This window comes from Gymnodraco acuticeps, unplaced genomic scaffold, assembly GCF_902827175.1.
Source record: "Gymnodraco acuticeps unplaced genomic scaffold, fGymAcu1.1, whole genome shotgun sequence".
Taxonomy (NCBI): Eukaryota; Metazoa; Chordata; class Actinopteri; order Perciformes; family Bathydraconidae; genus Gymnodraco; species Gymnodraco acuticeps.
Genome location: NW_022992193.1, coordinates 2,419,499 through 2,440,098, shown reverse-complemented (window position 1 = coordinate 2,440,098; position 20,600 = coordinate 2,419,499). Strand labels below are relative to the sequence as shown.

The 20,600-nt window shown below is 42.5% G+C and overlaps 1 protein-coding gene across 4 annotated transcripts in view; it reads left to right on the top strand.

Moving 5' to 3' along the window:
• LOC117539327 (receptor tyrosine-protein kinase erbB-4-like) overlaps positions 1 to 20,600 on the top strand; it is a 245,644-nt gene that overhangs the window by 163,140 nt on the left and 61,904 nt on the right. For all 4 annotated transcript variants that reach the window (XM_034205468.1, XM_034205465.1, XM_034205466.1 and 1 more), the window contains 12 exons: positions 279 to 413; positions 1,635 to 1,700; positions 2,937 to 3,055; positions 3,733 to 3,874; positions 4,421 to 4,534; positions 7,364 to 7,490; positions 8,346 to 8,419; positions 9,348 to 9,438; positions 9,977 to 10,182; positions 13,211 to 13,343; positions 17,169 to 17,262; positions 19,569 to 19,723. In XM_034205468.1, coding sequence (XP_034061359.1) covers positions 279 to 413; positions 1,635 to 1,700; positions 2,937 to 3,055; positions 3,733 to 3,874; positions 4,421 to 4,534; positions 7,364 to 7,490; positions 8,346 to 8,419; positions 9,348 to 9,438; positions 9,977 to 10,182; positions 13,211 to 13,343; positions 17,169 to 17,262; positions 19,569 to 19,723 — 1,456 coding nt within the window. The remainder of the gene's footprint in view (positions 1 to 278; positions 414 to 1,634; positions 1,701 to 2,936; positions 3,056 to 3,732; positions 3,875 to 4,420; positions 4,535 to 7,363; positions 7,491 to 8,345; positions 8,420 to 9,347; positions 9,439 to 9,976; positions 10,183 to 13,210; positions 13,344 to 17,168; positions 17,263 to 19,568; positions 19,724 to 20,600) is intronic.

The window sequence follows — 20,600 nt, the reverse complement described above, 5'->3', positions numbered from 1 at the left end:
ACATCGTGACATCCATTTACTTGTTTTCCGCCGAGTACTTCTTTATGAGACATCATTGTCTTTGGACATGGCATTGAATTACTCTGTGCATTTGTCAATAGCATTTATCTTCATGCTCAGATGCACTTCAGGGAGCACTATGCGGCGCAGTACTTTGAGACAAAGGAACGATGGGAGTTAACCTTGAAGTATTGATTTTATGCCATCTTGTACATGTGCTATAAATCCATGGCTATATGCTCATTTCTCTCTTTCTCTGTCTTCTTTGTATTTTGCAGAGGTGCTGAACGGGGGAGTTTATGTTGACCAGAACAAATTCCTGTGCCACGCGGACACCATCCATTGGCGTGACATTATCAAGAACCCTCAGGCGGAGCTGCTGGTGGTGCCATCCAACAACAGCAACCTTGGCTGTGAGTACCGCACGTGGGTGGAAACCAGTGCAACCAGTAACTTTGGATGAAAATCAAGTTATTGTTTTTTTTCTTTTGAAAGCAGACCACATGCCAACAGGCTGTACAAACACACACTCCCCCCACCAGCAGCAGTCGGGCTCTATCTCTTTTTTGTATTCATTCCGTTTGCCCCGCGGCCATTTGGAAGCGAAATCACATAGTGTTAGATCAACGTGTGAACCTTTCCATTGTATTACTGGGGTAGGGGCTCTGCAGCCAGGCCCATGGAGCCGCTGTCTGCTGGGCCCTTTTTAAATCTCAGTGAATCTGACAACTGGTTTGAAGCTGCCCTGTTCCCCCGGTGCCCCACTCATCGGGGTCCCCGCAGACCCTCAACAGGCTATCCGGCGGACATCCTGTGTCAGAAGAGCTGGCTGTTAAAGACGGACCCTCTCAAACTTTTCGACACACTTATGTCTAATGCTCTTTTTGAGTGGTGGGCTAAAAGAAGTTTCTTCGTGTTTCAAAAGATGTCAGGGTGAACAAAAGAGACAGCTGAGGCAAAAACACATGCAAGGGAATAAATAACCTTTTATAATTCATAATTCCAATGCTTATTTTCCAACTCTTATATAATGTGTACAGGCGACTTTTGCAGGTAGTTGATGTAATGCAAAGCCGGTAAATCTTAAATAAAGGACACTTTGAAGTACATAATGTCTAAACATGTCCATTTTGTTGATAAGAAGGCACTGATGGAGGAGGAGGAGGATGAAAAGCAACAAAGAACAGAGGAGGTGGGCAAATGAAATGACAGGAGATGGAGTGGGAGTTAAGGTTCCTAAATTGGGGCCCTTTGCCAAGCCGTAGTCAGTATTTAACATTAACAACCCCGCAGTGGGAGTGGTTGAAAGGGCCGGGTGACAATCTGCAGTACCATTCCACTTACTCTGTAATTAACCCGTAGTCAATTAAGCCTTGATGATGGGCCACTGGCAGATGAGGGCTGCTAGACTCTGTCAGGTCCCACTTTGGCTGTGCGCGCGCTTGATTGAAGGGAATGGAGGCTTGTCTTGTGTTTTCAACAGGTCGCCTGGGTCTATTGTCAGATGAGCGTAGGAGATGTAAGATCTGTCGCTAGTAGAAGTTGTCGGGGTGTGCGTGACTGCATGGGGGCTGTCTTTATGTGTGTTTGTGTAAAAACTACATCTTAAGTTTGCTCTGTGTGTGTGTCCGCAGGCAGACGCTGTCATCGCTCATGTAACGGACGCTGCTGGGGCCATCAGGAGGACCAGTGTCAAACATGTGAGTATGCAAACACACCTACAGTTACCCTGGAAACGACAAGCCTGCTAATCAGCTCTGCCAATAGACACACAGACACTGATACCTATCTTTCTCTTCAAAACTCTTCCAAAAACATGCAAATTAATACGTTATTAGGCACCTAAAAACGTTATTTATTCATGGTTCCAGTAACAGTAATAACTCCATCATTTCTTTTTAAATATTCTGCTGCTGGAAAAACAATCATGATCACAACATTTTAGTCAATTCAACGCTACTTTATTTACTGAATTGTGGGGGATATTGTACAATCCGTTTAAAATAATCTATAATCCGCTATAATCTACTTTGACACAGAGTGGGGAGGGGGTGTTTTATCTTCTTTTCTTCTTATTCTAACCAAAGTTGCACCAAACATAAACCTCATTAATTTTGTCCCCACATTAAAGTGGGACAAAGGCATTACAAATATTGGTTCTCTGTATAATTGCAGTTCTACCCGTTCTCACACTAACACAGGCTAATAGACTAGACGGGCCTTGTTATATTCTCTCACTGCTGCATCATTATGTTACCGACACAGCAGAGAGTGAGCGCAGCAGTTTTTAATGCCTCAGCTTCAAGCTCCTGCCGACTCGCTGGCTGATATTTCTCCTACTGTACCAATAATGTGTGGGCGGATGTTCTTTAGCGCAAGTATTGGAGTTTCATACGATAGGTAGGATGTTTGTTCTGTGCTAAAAATACAGCTGTCTTTAGAGTAGTTTTGCAATAAAAAAAACCAGGAATAGCAGTTATATTTCTCTGGTATTCCACAAGAGATGGCATAGCAACAAATGATAGCTTTCTGGGAACAGTTGGACGTTTTATTATTGCCCGTTCGGCAGAGAATAAACACAGATATGGTGAAGTGTTTTCAATTTGTATGTATCAAGGGGAAAACCAATTGATTTCACTTCGAATCTCGAGCACAATTTGAATGTGAAGCTAAAGGATAAGAGGCTCAAGGGCACCTCCAGAGCAGCTGTTGAAAGAAAGGACAGTGCTCCGTGTTTTTTAAACTGCGCCTGGGCATTCAAGCCTGTGACCTCGTCGTCATCACGAACCCACTTGTCTGACCTTTAGTTTGCTCAAGGCCCTCACTCTGGAATCCTACATCAGACGACGTTTGCTCACAGAGGTGGTATTGTCTCTTTTTTTTTCAAGTGTGAATATATATGTCAGACCTTTAAAAAAAATCCACTTCCTGTGCAGTGACAAAGACGGTGTGTGCAGAGCAGTGTGACGGTCGATGCTTCGGGCCTTACGTCAGCGACTGCTGCCACCGAGAGTGCGCCGGCGGCTGTGCCGGCCCCAAGGACACGGATTGCTTCGTACGTCACACAAACACACACAAACACACACACACTTTTGTTCCCTTCTTAAGTTTCCCAACTCTCTTCCCTTCAATATCTTCACTTTTCCTCTCTGAGACAAGTTTCTAATATCATCCCTCTTCAACTTGCAACATCTGTTTGTCATCTTCGCCCGACGGCAAATGATCCACTTTGTTTGCCGGCTGATAAATTGTTTGTCATTTTACGGCGGGGCTGTAAAAGTCTCCTCTTCAAAAGAACAAATTGGTGATTCAGTGTTTCCAATTAGTATCCCTTTTATCACCTCCACTTCTCTCCCATTTCACCAAACTCGACCGCTCGGACACACGGGACGATATTGTCGTTGTAATTCACAGAAAAGCCTCATCCAATTCAATTACGGCCTGTGGACACAGACAACTAAACACTTAACGGGGTTTATGGGAAAACATTTCACCGTTTACATCATGGCCCACGATCAATGGCTCCAATTTTTCTCCCATTTGGCGTTCAGAGAGGCAAGGGAATGCTGGACGACCACGATTTGACGTATACATGAAATGCTGCCGTAATACTCTTTCCCTCACGTGACTTATTGAGAAAATCCTCCCCTCCCATAACCCCTCTGTTTCCTACCCCCCATGGGAAGTCATGCTAGTGCCTTTTAGCTAACTGTTTTTGTGCGCTTTCCGCAGGCTTGCACCAATTTCAACGACAGCGGAGCATGTGTGACCCAATGCCCCCAGCCGTTCGTCTACAACCCCACGTCCTTCCAGTTGGAGCACAACCCCAGAGCCAAGTACACCTATGGAGCCTTCTGTGTCAAGAAATGCCCACGTAAGTCTGCTTTAAGTTCAATTTGACTGCAAGGACGCTCATAATGGTGCTCATAATTTATAGTCTGCGAACCGGTGAAGAAGCATTTATCCTGAAACAATAATTTCAAGAAAAGATAAATGACTCAAACACAAATAAATTGTGCGTCTCAATCAACCAGTCACCATCTGTTGTATGCCTCTGGCAGCTGAAAAAATGAATTGTAGTTCTTTATTTCACTGTTATTGAGTCAGAGTGCAGCGGTATTTCAGGGAGCATGCATTAAAAGTCAACAGATTGCATATTCAAGTCCCAGTGATCATCAAATGACACCAGTCGCACTTTTTCCCACCGCCGCTCCCAAGTACTAAATTGATTCATTACTTTTTCTGGGCAATATAGCCCTAGACCATTAGTTTTGATCATTATACAAACGTGATTAAAACACAATAAATTGCTCGCCATTAGAGGGCTCCTTCTAGGAAATTGTGCTTCGCCACACGTTGATTTTTACACACAGCATCTCCTCTGAGAAGAACACCAACACTCTGTCTGTGTCTCCGCCAGATAATTTTGTGGTGGACCACAGCTCTTGCGTCAGAGCGTGCCCCAGCAACAAGATGGAAGTGGAGGAGAACCGCATCAAAATGTGCATGCCCTGCACCGACATCTGTCCGAAAGGTAAGTCCACTTCTAAATTGGCCAATGCAGAATGACGAATATTAACGTACAGTATATTTAATTAGGCTGTGTCAATCTAGAGTCAGATCTCAAAGGAGAAATTGTCTTTAGGTACAGGTAAATCGACTGGTCCAAACACTTTTCCTTAACTTTTCAAAGTAGTTTTGGTGCCAAATTCTAAAGAATGTGTAGTTTTGATGCTGAAACCTATCATTTTTTTCCTTCAAAACGTCACATTTTATTTCCTTCTAGGTGTTGCTTAAAATGTCCCTTTTTCAAAAATAGAAGCTGCTGATTGGCCAGTATGACACATTAGAATAATTGTGATAATTAGTGATAACGGCCATTTAATTATATATCATGGCAACATGATAACATTAGAAATGTTATTGGTATACATTAGTTAATGATGCATGTTCAGTAGTTTCAATCATCTTGTTGCCATTAGCTAGCTTGGTAGAAGGATGGCTTAAATAATCATCATTCTTTGAAGTTCAATACATTACATTGCATTTATTACATTGCTTTGTTAGCAATTATATCGCTCGAAGTGGAGTCGAAAGAGATGAGTTTTCAGTCTGCGCCGGAAGGTGTGTAAGCTATCTGCTGTCCTGATGTCAATGGGGAGCTCATTCCACCATCTTGGAGCCAGGACAGCAAACCCATATGTTTTTGCTGATGGGAACTTGGGTCCCCCTCGCAGTGCGGGCGCAGCGAGTTGTTTGGCTGATGCAGAGCGTAGTGCACGCGCTGGGGTGTACGGTTTAACCATGTCCTGGATGTACGAAGGGCCAGATCCATTCGCAGCATGGTACGCAAGTACCAGTGTCTTGAAGTGGATTCTAGCAGTTACTGGAAGCCAGTGAAGGGAGCGGAGGAGCGGAGTGGTCTGGGAGAATTTAGGAGGGTTGAAGACCAGACGAGCTGCTGCATTCTGGGTGAGCTGCAGAGGTCGGATGGCACATGCAGTTAGACCAGCCAGGAGGGAGTTGCAGTAGTCTAGGCGTGAGATGACGAGAGCCTGGACCAGAACCTGCGTCGCTTTCTGGGTCAGCTGGGGACGTATCCTCCTGATGTTGTAAAGCGTGTATCTGCAGCATGTATGTAGCAGCGATGTTTGCAGTGAAGGACAGGTTGTTTTAGACAGTTATTTTAAGTAGATATTTTCGGGATTTTATTGAAACTTGTGAAAGTCAGCGTCACTGTAGACATAAAGTTGGACACTTTGAGGAGTCTTAACTGCCCTCAATCTTTTCAATTATGATGACACTAGGAATGATGATGCACTTGGTTTCCCAGTAAGTGTAAGTGTGTGAGATTGTCACATGTGTCTTAGTGCACAGACACACTGACAACATCCTCATTTTTTGGGCACTTTTTCAGTATATAATGTGTAATGTTGGGCGGCTGTGGCTCAGTGGATAGTGTGCTGGACTTTGAATCAGGGGGTAGAAAGTTTGTGTCCCACTGCAGTCAGCATGTCGTTGTGTCCCTGGGACACTTCACCCCAAGTTGCTCCTGTGGGGATTGTCCACAGTACTGAATGTATATAAGTCGCTTTGGATAAAAGCGTCTAACAAATGACATGTAATGTATAAGTTATACTCAATGTGATCAGGAAATCTGATTAAATACTTTCTGTTTGTTTTACCTATATTATTAATTAATCTTATTAATGCTAAAAGTGATGTTACTGGAGCACACAAGAATTACACAAAAGCTTTATACAAAATGAAATACTTACATACAGCTTTTTGTTTTACATTATACTAAATAAGCTGATTTATTTATGCTAATAATATACACCCCTAAAATAAAAAATAGCTGTTGTAATTTTAGGGTAAAGCCATGCAATACCAACTGCTCTAACATCCTCATGTCTTAACAGCTTCTATCATATAATACATGCAGTCAACTTTAAACTGTATACCAACTATTTGTTATGCATGCCATGTATGTATTCATGCATTATTGAAATGACTGGCCACTTGTTTTGCACACCTCATATTGCTGCTTTGAATATGCACTGTATTACATATCGCATACATCAAGGTCACATGTCTGACCCGACAACAGTCGCTGTGTTAATTAATATGCAGTGGGAACATACTGAGAAACTGCTGCTACCTGCTCAGTAATTACAACGAGTGCGAGTGTCAGCTAAATAGCTAAACAATTTGAAATTTAAAAAGCAGTTCAATACATAGAATTAGCCTCTTCGTCATATTGTTCCCACAAAGGTAACTGATCTGCCCTTTCTCTTTTAGTCCTGTTTTCCTCCGGGCTCCACGCACGGGGCTGAGGCATCCATTGATTGGCTAATCTCTTGATTACATCGTCACGCAGCAGGAAGGGGTTAATGAGGGATAGCCCAAGGAACTGTGGGAAATGATAACAAATTAACATTTCAGATATGGAATTGGCTGGTATAAATCACTATCAAAAACTGGTTACACCACTTAATACAAGCCTTATTCATCATCTCCGCCGCCACTGTCAGAAATACTTGGCTCACACCAGACCACAAGTGTAATTAATGCAGATGTAATTAATTCATTACAGAGAGGAATTGGCTGTGGATTGGCCGTGCTTTCATCAAAAGAATCCCAATGCATGGAGAAGGGGCCACGGCCTTGCCTGCGCACCAAAGCAGGGTCTATTTTCATAAAAGACTTTAAAGAATTAACGTGACAAATAGCTAATAGCACTTTCTCAGAATGAGGTCTCTGCGGTGCAAGGGCACTTTGGGCTGTACTCTAAAGAAGGTAATTCATGCCTAAAGCAACTTCATAATTTGAATAATGTGTGCTTGTGTGTTTGTGTTGGCAGTGTGCGATGGCATAGGGACGGGCAGCCTGCAGGCGGCGCAAACAGTAGATGCCAGCAATATTGATAACTTTGTCAACTGCACCAAAATCAACGGGAACCTAATCTTCCTCATTACAGGGATCAAAGGGTAAGTCCAGGAGATTTGTATTTTTTTAAAGTTTTTCATGTCAAGCTAATTTTTTTGGTAACACTTTCTGTGATGCTCATGTCTTTAACTATTTTATATATTTGTTTATTTAATTATTATTCAATATTTAACATACTTATAGCTCTGTACAGGTATATTAACATTCACTCGTAAATAATTATAATGCTTTTTAACATGAATTCAAACGCATATTAAAGCATTACATAATGACTAAAATGGTCAATAATCATAATATTTCATAATGGCTGGTCTCTCATTTTGCAAGATTGGTGTATGATTATTCCCAAAGTGGTAGCACATTCAAATACATACAATTAAAACAGTTATTATGATTTACTCCAAGTTTGATTTAAGTAACGGAAATAAATCAAGCATCGTGAACACTTAAAAACAATATTCAGTGCTATAATTGGATCATAAAACAATAATATGTTCATGCGTTATAGACATTGGCGTCATAGAAAGTGCTGCGCTTTATTTCATTTCTTATTCTTTCACACAACTTAATAAATGGAATACTATCTGAATGACTTACAGCAGCACACACGGAAGAGAGGTAGACTTGTAGACAAACAGTTCTTCATTCATATCCCATTGTGTCGGGGAAATCCTGACTTTGGAAGGTCAACAAGCAGATATTCAATCACACGCTACTGTCAAAGTGTCCCGAAGCTCTATCTTAAGGATAGAATAATGTGTAATGTCACACAGCACATTAGAGAGAACAAATAATTCTGTCTCCAGTAATAAGATCTTTCAGGACTGTTTTATAAATAAGGTCATACTAAAGCAAATGCAGGGAGAAAAATAAAGATATTGACTTTTTTCTTTCAGTGACATGTATCATGGTATCGGACCTATGGACCCTGAACACCTCAATGCATTCCGCACTGTGAAGGAGATAACAGGTGGGTCTGACTCTGGGGTCACCTTTGCAAAGTTGACTAAATAAAGTAAAACGATGATGTTGTTTGCGTCGCCTCTGAGGCAGTAAAAGAAAGTGGAAAATGGCAAATACGTTTATTTTGTGTCGTTGAACTCTAAAAGTGGATATGATGTTATTGTAATAGTTATACATGCTTTCAGTAACGCGCTGTGTGTGTGCATGCTCGAGTGTGTATTTATTCATTAACTATTAGTGGCCTTAAGGGATGAGTAATACCTCGTACACAAACCCTTTTGTCATATGGAACTGCGTCTTGCGTTTGAGCCAAACAGCTAATGGAGTGAAACTGCATTTTCATAATGAAAATCCGAGCAATAAGAAAGAGCAATGGCCATCCTATCCCAGCCATTTCCTGCTCTATCCCTTTAATGTCATTTCCACACGTTCTCATCGGATGTAATCTGTCATCAAAGGCAAGTGCAACGGGACTGATTGTGCACAATATTAAATCCATTCTTTTAATTAGGGTATATGGTCTTCTCAAACCTTTTTTTTTTTTTACAAAGAATCTTGTGTGAACTTCTCAGAGGCAATGCATGTACATGTACAGCCTGGAACCCTTTTTCCTTTATTTCATTTTCCCCATTATTACTGAGAAAAAAGCTTTGATTACTTGAACTAAGTCTACTAATTAGTAGACTTAGTTGAGCTTGCGACTCTTTGAAAGCCTCATACTCAAATGCATTATTACTCCATTAGGTACCCATCTTAAAAAAACAGGATTTTATTTCAAGACCCGAAGATGGAAAAGCAGTGTTGAGTAAGAGGATACACTTGATTTCAGCCCCTTAGTTTTGGCACCCCTTGTTCTCGTCCGTCTGATCTTGACCATGACTTCAATTTTCCGGTCTAGACTGCTCCACTGCTAACTACCACATGTTTTTATTTAGGATACCTCAACATCCAGTCTTGGCCTGAGAACATGACAGATCTGAGTGTGTTTTCCAGCCTGTCAACCATTGGAGGTAGATCCCTATACAGGTATGTTTTATCTCGTAAAAGCGAACAAACGTATATGACGTATGCCACTACATCTTAAACTCATGTTTTTACCTAATTACATGTGGAATGCTTGTTTTATATGTGCTATCTTTGCTGGGAAAAGCTCCTCATATCTCCCTCTTTCTTGCTGTTTTGGTGTACTTGAATGGCTACTGTTGGGGCTAATGAGCCGCCAGGCCGTGATGTACTGCACAGAGGCCCTTTGAAGCATCACGCAGCTTTGATTAGCCCCGTTTTTGATAACAGGTTCTGTGTTCGCTCACAAGTGGCAGATCCAAGAGATGGTGCTGGCAGAGTCAAAGGAGAACACCACTGATGACCCTGTAACTCAGCAATGGGTCATTTAGGGCAGAAGCAACCTCCTTCTCAGTCTAACTCCTTCTTTGTGCTACATTTGTCTTTCATTCCGCTCATTTTAAAAACTTTTTATCACCCTGTTCTTCGTCTTACATCTGTCTTTTTCCCTCACTATCTATCTCAACTTTGTCATTATTTCCTTTTTCTCTGTCTCCTGCAGCGGTAGTGGTATTTCTCTGTTGATCTTGAAGCAGCGTTGGATCTCCTCGCTTCAGTTCCAGTCGCTGGACGAGATCAGCGCTGGGAACGTGTACATCTTCAACAACAGCCGCCTGTGCTTCTACAACACCGTCAACTGGACGTCTCTCTTCAGGACGTCCAGCCAGAAAGTCCTGATCCGCAACAACAGAGAGCCGAAGGAATGCAGTAAGTAGTCTGTTTGATGAAATACGTTTTAACTCTGGTTCAAAGTAGCTTTTGTTGGTTAAAAATAAACAGTCTGGTGTGTCAATTTGGGATTTTTAGAAAAATAAACACATTTGGTGTCAACAAACAGCTTTTAAGTTCCTCCGTTCTCTCTTTTTACTTCCTATTAGTCGTCTAATTAATTCCAGATGCCCCGCGTATCTCTGCAAATCCCCCCCCCCCAGCCTTACACTACACCATGCCCGTTTCCAAGGCGACTGTGTCACGGCGTCTCTAAGCTGCCCGGCCATGAAAGCCCTTATTCAGCGCCCTGTGAGGAAAGTGCTTAATGCGTCATGCACAGAGGTGGATTAAGCTCACTGCTAGCCACAGGGAAGCGGACACCTGATGGAAACGATGAATAGAGTACATGTGGATTGAGCTGCACAGGTGGAAACTGTGGAGTGGAGGGAGGGAGGTGTAATACAAGGAGGGAATTGTCACCATGGTTTTGCAATTAATTGAAAATGGTATTATCATCTCTTAGTAACCATTTATTTGGTCGTGTAATGTGCCAGTAAAGACAGAGAAAACACGGACACTGTAGTTTTTCTTGGCTGTGTTTGATATCATTAGCCAGTTAATGACTGCGGTGTGTGTTTAGAAATCGATCGATGCAGCCTCACACAGGTCTCTTCATTAGGCTCTAGCCCCCCTGTCTAACATTGACTGTTCGGCTGTTGACAAAGGGTTTCTGCCCCCACTGGGCGACACACCCGGGGACGTGGTTGCCAATCACCGGATGGAGGACACGCCGAGTGCAATGAACAGCATCGATTGTTGTGGTTCGACTGAGGGAAAAAAGGACTTAGGGTTCTGTTACGGGCGGTCTTTAATTGCGGAAGTGTTGGGAATACCAATGTAGAACTCACACAGCTGGGCATCCCTCGGCTAGACCACACACAATCGCACACTAATGCAAGAAAATGCATGGTAAAACCAAGCCATCAGGAAGTGCGCTGGCCTTTTGAAGCACATTTTTCGTAGTGGCCAAATATGATTCTGTTCTTGTCCATAACGGGCCCAAACACACTTTTTACCATCTCCTTACATTGGGAAATAGCCGTCGTTTTTTAAAAGTTATTCAAGAACAAACACTTTTTTAGCCCTCTCAACGTTGTAAAATCAACTAAAAGCAAAACCAGAGTTATATTTTCCCACTCTATTCATTTGACAGAGCCGAGATGGGCAGATAGAAGGCGGGGCTTATCATAGGAAACGGTGTCTTTACTGTATCTAGTTCTCTTTAGACATCCTTGGGTAAAACACGCTGCCATCCTCTAGATTCAATTGTATAATATAATTAAGCAATAGCTCACGACAGGCCGTGGTATATGCTCATTATATCACAGCTAAGGGGCGTGGTTCGGCCCGACGCGAAGCAGAGGGTCCACAAACCCCCTTAGCTGTGATATAATGAGCATATATCACGGCCTGAAGTGAGCTATTGCTTTTATAAACGGTTACAAGTGTGGCAATATGAAAGAAAAATACACACTCTAATTTAAATAGTTTTTATTAGTAAATAATGATGTTCAAAATAAAATAGTCCCTCCGTTGCCTTCTGCACGAAACATACAGTAGTGCGAGGTGGTTGCTATGCAACAACACTAACAGCTAGCTATATTAGACAGAGAGCGTTGATCCATTATTTGGCTATTTATTTACATTCATGTGTATGTTGCCGGTTATTGTGCAGCCACTGAAAACCTGTCCAGCATCAATAGAAAGGCTTACGAGGTTACTTGTATAGGTTGAGGTTGTTCTAGGCTGTTGCTTGGCGTGGTCAGAATATTGCTCCACTTTCTCCGGTCCCCGAGATTTGGCTTCCAGTAGCTCTGGAGAGAGCTTTCGCACCTGTGGCCACTAACGGTCATCATTTCTCTGCTTTGTTTCAAGACCCGCATCAGAAAGCTTTTGAATGGTGGTCCTTTCCCAGTTGGTCTCCCTGCTCTTCACGTAGCTCTGCATGTCGTCGTTTAGGTGCTTTCTGGAGATAGGCACTCCTCAATCCACTCCTCCATAGTAAGACCCCCCCGGAGGTCGAAGTTAATCTTAAATGTTTCCATCTTATGCTTTGTAAGTTTGTTTCGTAACGGAAGAAATGGAAATATATAAAACTGACAAGTCAAATCAAGCAATCTGATTGGTCGATAGTGTTTTTGCGGACCTCTTTGATTACAGATTTGAAAACATCGTTGCTTGCTTTAAAAGTAGCTCATTCATTAGGTCAAACCTTGGAAAGTATCTAGATATCCCTGCCCTAATGCCAAAGGAACTGCACACTGAATAGGCCTATGTGTTGCCGTTTGATGTCTATGTCTGGACCGCTGCGTAAAAAGGAGGGTTTCTGCCCCGTTACTTCTCCGCTGCTTTCTTGTTCCAGTTCGAAAAGCAAACTGCAGGCAGTTTGCTTTTCAGCCCAACGGTATACTGTTTTACTCAGACGCGGAGGGATACTGACTTGTTGTGAAAAGTAACTTACAATTCTACCCGTGGTATACGCTCAGTATATCACGGCTAAGAACCAATCAGATTGCTTGATTTGACTTGTCCGTTTTATAAACCACTATAAGATGCTTTAACTTCAGGGCTATTCATGTATCATATCAAGTTTCAAGTGTGCTTGAATTGAATGATATGTGTGGGTGTCAGCGGTGGACAAAGAACAGTCATAGTAGCAATTCTACAAGGTGAAAATTGTACTTTAAGTAAGAAGTCATTATGCAGAATGGTCCATTTAAGAACCGTGTATTTTGAACGTACTATAATTATCAATGCATTAATGTGTTTGTAACTTCCTGGTAAAAGTGGGGTTTATTTAAATGACTTGATATACTACTGGATAGCTAACCCTATAATTATATATGTGTATGTATAAGTGCATTTATATGTTGTATTAATAATAATCAATTACTAGAGTACTTAGTTACTTTCCTCCACTGGTGCAGGCTACAGGCTTTCTTACAGGCTTTCTTCCTCTCCACAGCTCAGCAGCACATGGTGTGTGATGGCATGTGTTCGGACGACGGGTGCTGGGGCCCGGGGCCCGACCAGTGTCTCTCCTGCAGGTACTTCAGGCGGGGCCGCACTTGCGTGGAGTCCTGCAACCTTTTTGACGGGTGAGTAATCCATTCAGAAAACACTTCTTTTATTCATGTCGATGCATTTCGGGTAAATGCTTGATCTGATATGACACGAATCTGACCCGGAAATGAAGCGTTTTCCCGAATATCAGATCATTACAGTTTCAGGAGACTGCATTCATTCCCCTTGCAAACAGCCGCACATGACAAACAGAATAAATCAAATCAATTTAAGCCGCTTTGATGCATGAGAATGAAGTCAAAACATTCTCAAGAGCTCTGGAGGAGGGGAGTCTAATTGCATTGGCATGAATGTAATGAGATGAACCAATAAGGAATTTCACTCTGTGAACAGTTACCGTGAGCAGTTAAAGGAACATTTGGCTGCCTGTTACAGCCATAGTCCATAATCAATTTGAATATACCGTTGAAGTATTATATTTTATTACAAATTGCCCATTCAGGCTGGCAGAAAAAGCGAGTTTACTGCTCTGAGCTGGGAGATAGCTGACATTTGCGACAAAGGCTCTTTGAGTGTCCTCACAATCCACTGATGTTCTGTTTTCAGTGTGAATAATTGCATTCAGGTCATTGCTGTATGTACCTAAAAAAAACGCACTGCCAGCTCATCTGGGAACCGGAGAAACACGTCTTTGTAGTTGTAGTCTTTTGTGCTCTTCTTGAATGTACTAGGAGATGGTTTGAATGACAACACTTGAAAGCACCCGTCTAATATAAGGCAGAGTGTGCCACAAGATAAATAGGACTTTCTCGCGAGTAGTGAGGTCAAGCTCGTGTTCTCCCAAGGGGGAAGTGGAGAGGGTATGTGTGAGGGAGAGGGTGTACAAACCATCGGTCATGTTGACTTGTTGCTGGTCTTCTTCCCGGCACCGGTTGTGGGATGGAGGCTTTGAAGTTGCCGGGAAAACAGCTCACAGCAGAGGCTTTGAAGAAGACTGGTGAGGAAGAGACACGTGGCAGGGAGCTGCTGAAGCACACTTGTCTCCTACACTGTAAATACAATCGCTGCGATGCATTGACAGTCAGGCACACTCCCTGCTTTGTGTTACCGCCCTGAACTTTTGAACCAGAATGTCCATAATTTAAAGCCCCGGGAAAGAAGTCACCCCCTGCCAAGCACTGTGTGTCTTTGACAGATAAAGGGTAGCTTTCATGAGATGGAAATCTTAGAAACCTGTATTTTCCCCCCTGGTGGTCATATGCTTTCGGTCTCAAGCCAGATACAAAACTTATTTCGTACTGCACGACGTAAAAATAGACCATACATATAATATGACCCCAACAGTACATAGAGAGAAGAAGGCAAGTTGGTTACAAAAGGCTTTAAATAATACTCTTTATATGCGAGTGGTGAGTTCCATTCTTTAAAAGAGTATTAAAGGAGCCCTATTATGCTCCATTATAGGTTCATATGTGTATGTTGTGCCTCTACCGTGACAGGTATCCATGCTTTAAGGTTCAAAAGCATTGTAAATCAAAGTATCCCATCGTCTTCCTAGAGCGTTACCTGTTTTGTCGGTAACTTGCTGTAATATTAATAATTGGTAAGTTACTGTAAATCGGTTTGCAGCATGGACGGACGTACTTTCTGCTCTGAGTCTATTGTTTGAGACTGTAACTCTCTACAGAATTAAGCGTTGGCTCATTAAATTTGTTTCCAGGTTGATGGTTTTAAACCTTAAGATTCCTCAGCTCGCCCTCTTTATACGTCTCCATTCTTAATGAGTAAAGGCACTAATTCCCTTTAGTTTGTACGTCTGTTGAATAAAACAAAGGAGGAGCAAAGGCGTGCGAGAGGGGAAAAGGAAAACGGCTGAGATGGTGTCCACTGGGGTTTCGGGGGGAGGGTGGAAGCGGATTAGGCAGGCGTTGAAAGTGTTTAATTAAAAAAGTTGCTCTGCTGGGTTGCCCATGCTCTGGTTTGGGGGTCTGAATAGTAGCCACAGTCCTGCTTAAATTCCTGCTAAAACAGGGCTAATCCCCCATCAGGCCTTCCCCCCGGCGGGGCCCTTGGCGCACACTTCCAGCCTTGAAGGGGGCCAATCAGGAGGAACGGCTTTGAAGGAATGGAAATGACCCTGGAGAGCACCGTTGCCGAGGTCTTTGTCTCTCACCTCTTCTCCTCCATGTATTTTTTCTCCCCCTCAGACAACAAAAGAGATATCTCTGCACGGCCTGGACCCTGTTTCTAAAGGATTCCCCTGGACAGAGCTTCCAGGGGAGAAAACTCATTTATTTTGGAACAAGGGAACGATAGACGAGGGAGAAATGTGCAAAGAGCAATGGGAGTTTTCTTTGAATCCCACTGAAAAACATTATTAATAAAAGGACACCGTGATACTGTATGTTTGGGGGCTTTAGACGAGCGGGGAGGGTTAGGAAAACCTTTTGTAACTTTCTGTTACTTTCCGAAACCAAGATATTTCATATGTTATAGACTAACCCTTCAGAATAGTATAGTATAGCAAATGCTGTTTTAGCATTTGCTATACTATCAATCAATCAACCAATCAATCAGTTTATTGCCCCATATTAGAATCATTATAAGTATTTTTCCAAACAAGAAGTCATTAAAAAGTAGTCAAAATAGTAGTACAAATCTGCTATAAAAGGCACGGGAAAAGGGAACTCTAGTGTTTTATATTCACTTGTATTGCCCCTTAATGTGATACAGTGGAATTCTGCAGTCTCTTTTTTGTGGCTTTTAGAACCAGCACGTCTAAGATGTTTCCAAAATGCACCCAATGAAAATGCGTAAAACACACATACCCGCAGGCCATCCAAATATGCAAAATCACATTAAAAAAACAGCTCACAAAGGGGAATCTGTTGAATCTATATTCCACCCGAGTAGCATCGCATGCAAACACAAACAAACCGCGCACCCAGAATCCCCCTCATTATCCCCCTTATTATCCTACGGGAAAAGGGTTCTTGTTTGTAACCGGGTGTATCCTCCTCTGAGAGATGTCTGTCCTCCTCAGCATCGACTGGTCGATCCCTCTGATGTGAAAAGTGTTTTTGATCGGCCGCGGTTCGTATCGACGGCCGCAATCCTCCGTTCGCCGGAGACTTCAAAAACGGAGATAATGCACTGAACCCGACACAAACAACGGGAGAAATGTATGGATCTGGTGCATGCAAACACACACATATGGACTAATGGGGATGCAACCGTGCGGCCTGGGGCACTCTGCGGCTCCTGTCTGGGTAATTGCACGGTGTAAACCCCAATATCGAGCTCTATTGTTCGCCTCCAGAAGACTATAAGCCAAAGCATCATGGACTACATGCACTGCTCGAAATGGCTAAATAAAGACTCTTCTACCAGATGCACAACTGCAATGATATTATATTTGATTAGACAACATTTATTATTTGTCTTACTCTTTTTTCCATGCCCTCTCCCTGGCTTCCTTCCCCATTCCCTTCCACCAGCTCTCCTCCTCCCTCCACGAATCCCCTCGTGTTTGCCCCACGATTAGAAAAAGCTGTTAATTATTCATGAGCCTTCCTGTTTGCATATTGACCATACTAAGCCTTTAACTTGATCAAATAGTCTTGGGCAGCAATCTGCCCTGCGTGCCCCTCTACCGGAGGGCACTCCAGCAGGCAGTGCAGTTAGAAATCAGGGAGATGAAGCTTTAACCTGTCTTTCTTGATACTGTATCATGTTATGTATACATGTATTGCTATACAGGTTGCTATGTACAGCTGGCGCGCATACCCACAGCGGACTTCAAAATCCTCCACAGCATGCTCTTAATAAATATTTCAACTGGGTACGCTCTCAAATCTATAATACATGCACCTCTATCTTGATTTTCCTATCTCTATCAGGGAGATGCGGGAACTTTCCAATGGATCTGTGTGCCTGGAGTGTGATAGCCAGTGTGAGAAGATGGAGGGGAACACCATGACATGTTTTGGACAGGTAAGACTCTCCTGGATACACTTCAGACACCACCAACGTTTTTATTTATTTATTTTTTTTAATATATTTATTCTACTAATATCATACAAAAACAAAAACGTATAATTCATACACACAAATGAACAAAATTAGTAGAAGCGGGAGGGCTGAAGCATAGCTTATGGGGAGTAGCCCTCCCGTGCATCATCATTAGCATCAATAGTTCACTTAATGATACTTTCTGAAGGTGGACTGTAGATCAAAACCGCTCCTCTCATTTTTCTATTCAAGATAGTCCCATATCTCTTGCGAGCTAAAGTGGATTTCCAACTTGTTTTTTTTGTTTCGCGCACCGGATTTGAAAAGATGTATGTGCTGTGTTTGCAAAGGTGAATGCTAGGTTAATGGGAGGAATGATAAACTACTGTGCAGGCGTGCTTTTTGGTAAGCACACACTCATGAGAGAAAAATGAGATTACTTTATGCCCTTCCCTTAAAGTTACCTTTATGGTCCCAGGTTTGATCCCTCACAACATGTTTTCACATTTTTAGAAATGATCTTGTGATGTAGTGATGGACACCCAAAAAACGTGCAACTTCATAACACAAAGCACAAATCAGCCACCTGTTGCACTTCTGTCTCAAATCAGGATGAAATTAAGTGTACTTCAAAAGTCCTGGAACCACACATACTGACATTAAATGTGTATTAAACCGCAGGTAAAAATAAATCCTAATAAATATGTAATCTCTCCTGTTAGAGTTAAGAGAGTTTGAGAGACAAAGGGGCAAACATCATTTTTAGAAGGGGGATTAATGTTGCTATTAAGTTAGCTAACTAACTTTAGCCACAACTTTTTATCTCTAAAACACTTCACAAATAGTATACTCTTTTGTAGGCTTGCTTTTCATTATAGGCAGCAGTTTCCTATGCTGGAATAACACAGGATAGTTAATGGCATCCAAATAATTCTCTTTACCACGCACAATTGGCTTATCTATCTATACTTTCTCAAGTTAGACTTCTCGGAAGTTGAGTTATGGCCCATAGTCAGAGGAAATATCTATTATTTTATTCACATATGGCTAAAAAGCATTCAAAGATTGTTTCTGCCTCTAGGTATGTTTCACTGAAATACTGTTAATGTATGTTTTATTGTAATAATTCGGCTTAAGTTGAGTGCTGCTGATAGGAAGCGGGTGTAAGAAAGCACAACCTCACACCTTTATCCTTTAGGAGTCGTTAGCTACATCGCCTTCCAGTACATTTTGCATTTCCAGTGTCACAAGTTGTATCGAATGCGCCGCATGACTTATTTTGTGGAATTTAGTGCCTTGTGTGAGTAACCTTTCATGACTGTCCCTGGAGAAGGAGACAGAGAGAGAATAAGAGATGAAGAGGCGGAGAGACGCTCCTCAAGGATGCACAGAGGCGTCCTGACTTTGCGATGCCGGTCACAGCCGAGTAGTAAATAACACCGGAGTCAATCATCCGCAGGCGCTCTTACACACAGATACACATGCATGCGGCATATACGGAAACACTCGGATGCAATCAGACATCCGTATGCCTTCACACTGGCGCATGCGTACGCACACAGATGCAAAGTGAGAATAATGTTTATTGATGGCGTGTGGATCTGTGTGTCGAGCTGTGAGGAGCTGTCCGTCAGGTCACTGCGTCCGTCATTAGCAACGGAGCGTGGCGCCAAAACACACACCTCCAAATCTTTGTGCTATTTGAAGTCAACACGCTGGTTTCAATAAAGCATAAACACACACACAGTCTTGCCCCTACTGCTCTCACATGTATGCACACACACACTGTTCTCTGTCTTACTTATTCATGACTGTGCTGTAGCTCAGCTCAGTTACCACTTGTCATCTCCTCTATCACATTCGATGCGCCGCGCTTTGACACGACCTGATTCCTTATGCGTTTTGCCAATTTGATCAGGGCCGTGTCGGAATACACTCTTGGCAATTTTGCTCAACACATTATAAATCACTGAATGGCATTCATGTGCCGCGCGCATTAAACGTGGTAGGAAGTGAGCAAATTTGACATGATTCGCCAGGTTTGTATTTGATTCCCTTCTTTCCCCCTTCTACATGTTCTGACACCTCCATTCTTTCCTCTCGCTTTATCCCATTTAATTTCCCCTAACTTTGTTCCCTCCGCCCATTATTTTGTCCGACATTTCTTTTCCTCTCTCTGTTGATTCCATCTCACTAATCCCATTACCGCACCCTCTTTTTCTTTATTCATCCCTTGTCCGCCACCTCCTCCTAACCCCTCCTCTCTTCTCCCTCCTCCTCTTCCTCAGGGTCCGGACCAATGTGTGAAATGCTTCCACTTCAAAGATGGACCCAACTGTGTGGAGAAGTGCCCCGATGGGGTTCAGGGGCCCAACGGTTTCATCTTCAAGTACGCCAAGGCCAACAACGAGTGTCATCCATGCCACGCCAACTGCACCCAGGGGTAAGAGAGGAACCATATGTAGAAATGTGAACATTCACAAGCGTAGGTGCTTCTATGCGGTTGACATTCTGCTTTGCCTTTCTTCCAAAGAGGGAGAGAGGATAACATAATCTAAGGGCTGCTTCATTCCCCCGACCTGTAGCTGGCTCCTGTTGGCTCTCCGGTCAGAAGCAGAATGCATTGACCCTAAAGGCCACGTGGAGTATAGTGCAGATGAACTGTGAGTGAAAGAGAGACAGTAGCTAGAGGGGAGGTATAAAGCCAAGGGGGAAGGTGGTGTACAGCGTGGAAATGTAAGATAAGGGAGACAGTCGAAAGGTTGTATGTGGAGGTGGAAGAAGTACCTGAGAAAAAGGAAAAGTGGGAAAGAAAAAAGGGACATTTTGTAGCATAGCACTGAAAATGCACTGATATCCTGAAGATGTACTGTACCTCATTATAGAGTGTTATTGTTGCTACAAGACAGACTTATTAGACACAACATAAGGTAATTCATGTTGTATACCTTGTTAGGAACTTTACACCAAGAACAGTTGTTAGGAGAGAGGTATTAAGATGGTACTGTGAAGGCTAGTACTGAAATAGTCAAAGTCAACTTTATTGTCAATCTTTCAGTTTGTGTGTACAGACAGATCGAAATACCGTTTCCCACAATCCCGAATATAAAAATACAAGGTAACACTTTATATTAAGGTACACAAATTAACCATCAACTAGTTGTTAATTAGCATGCATATTAGCAGTATAATGGCTCTCTATTAGTCATTATACAACACTTATTAATGCCGTATTCTACATGACCATATTCTACAAGTAATAAGCCATTAGTTGAGAGTTTTTCCTCAATAACACTCTAATTAGTGCTTATTTATTGCAA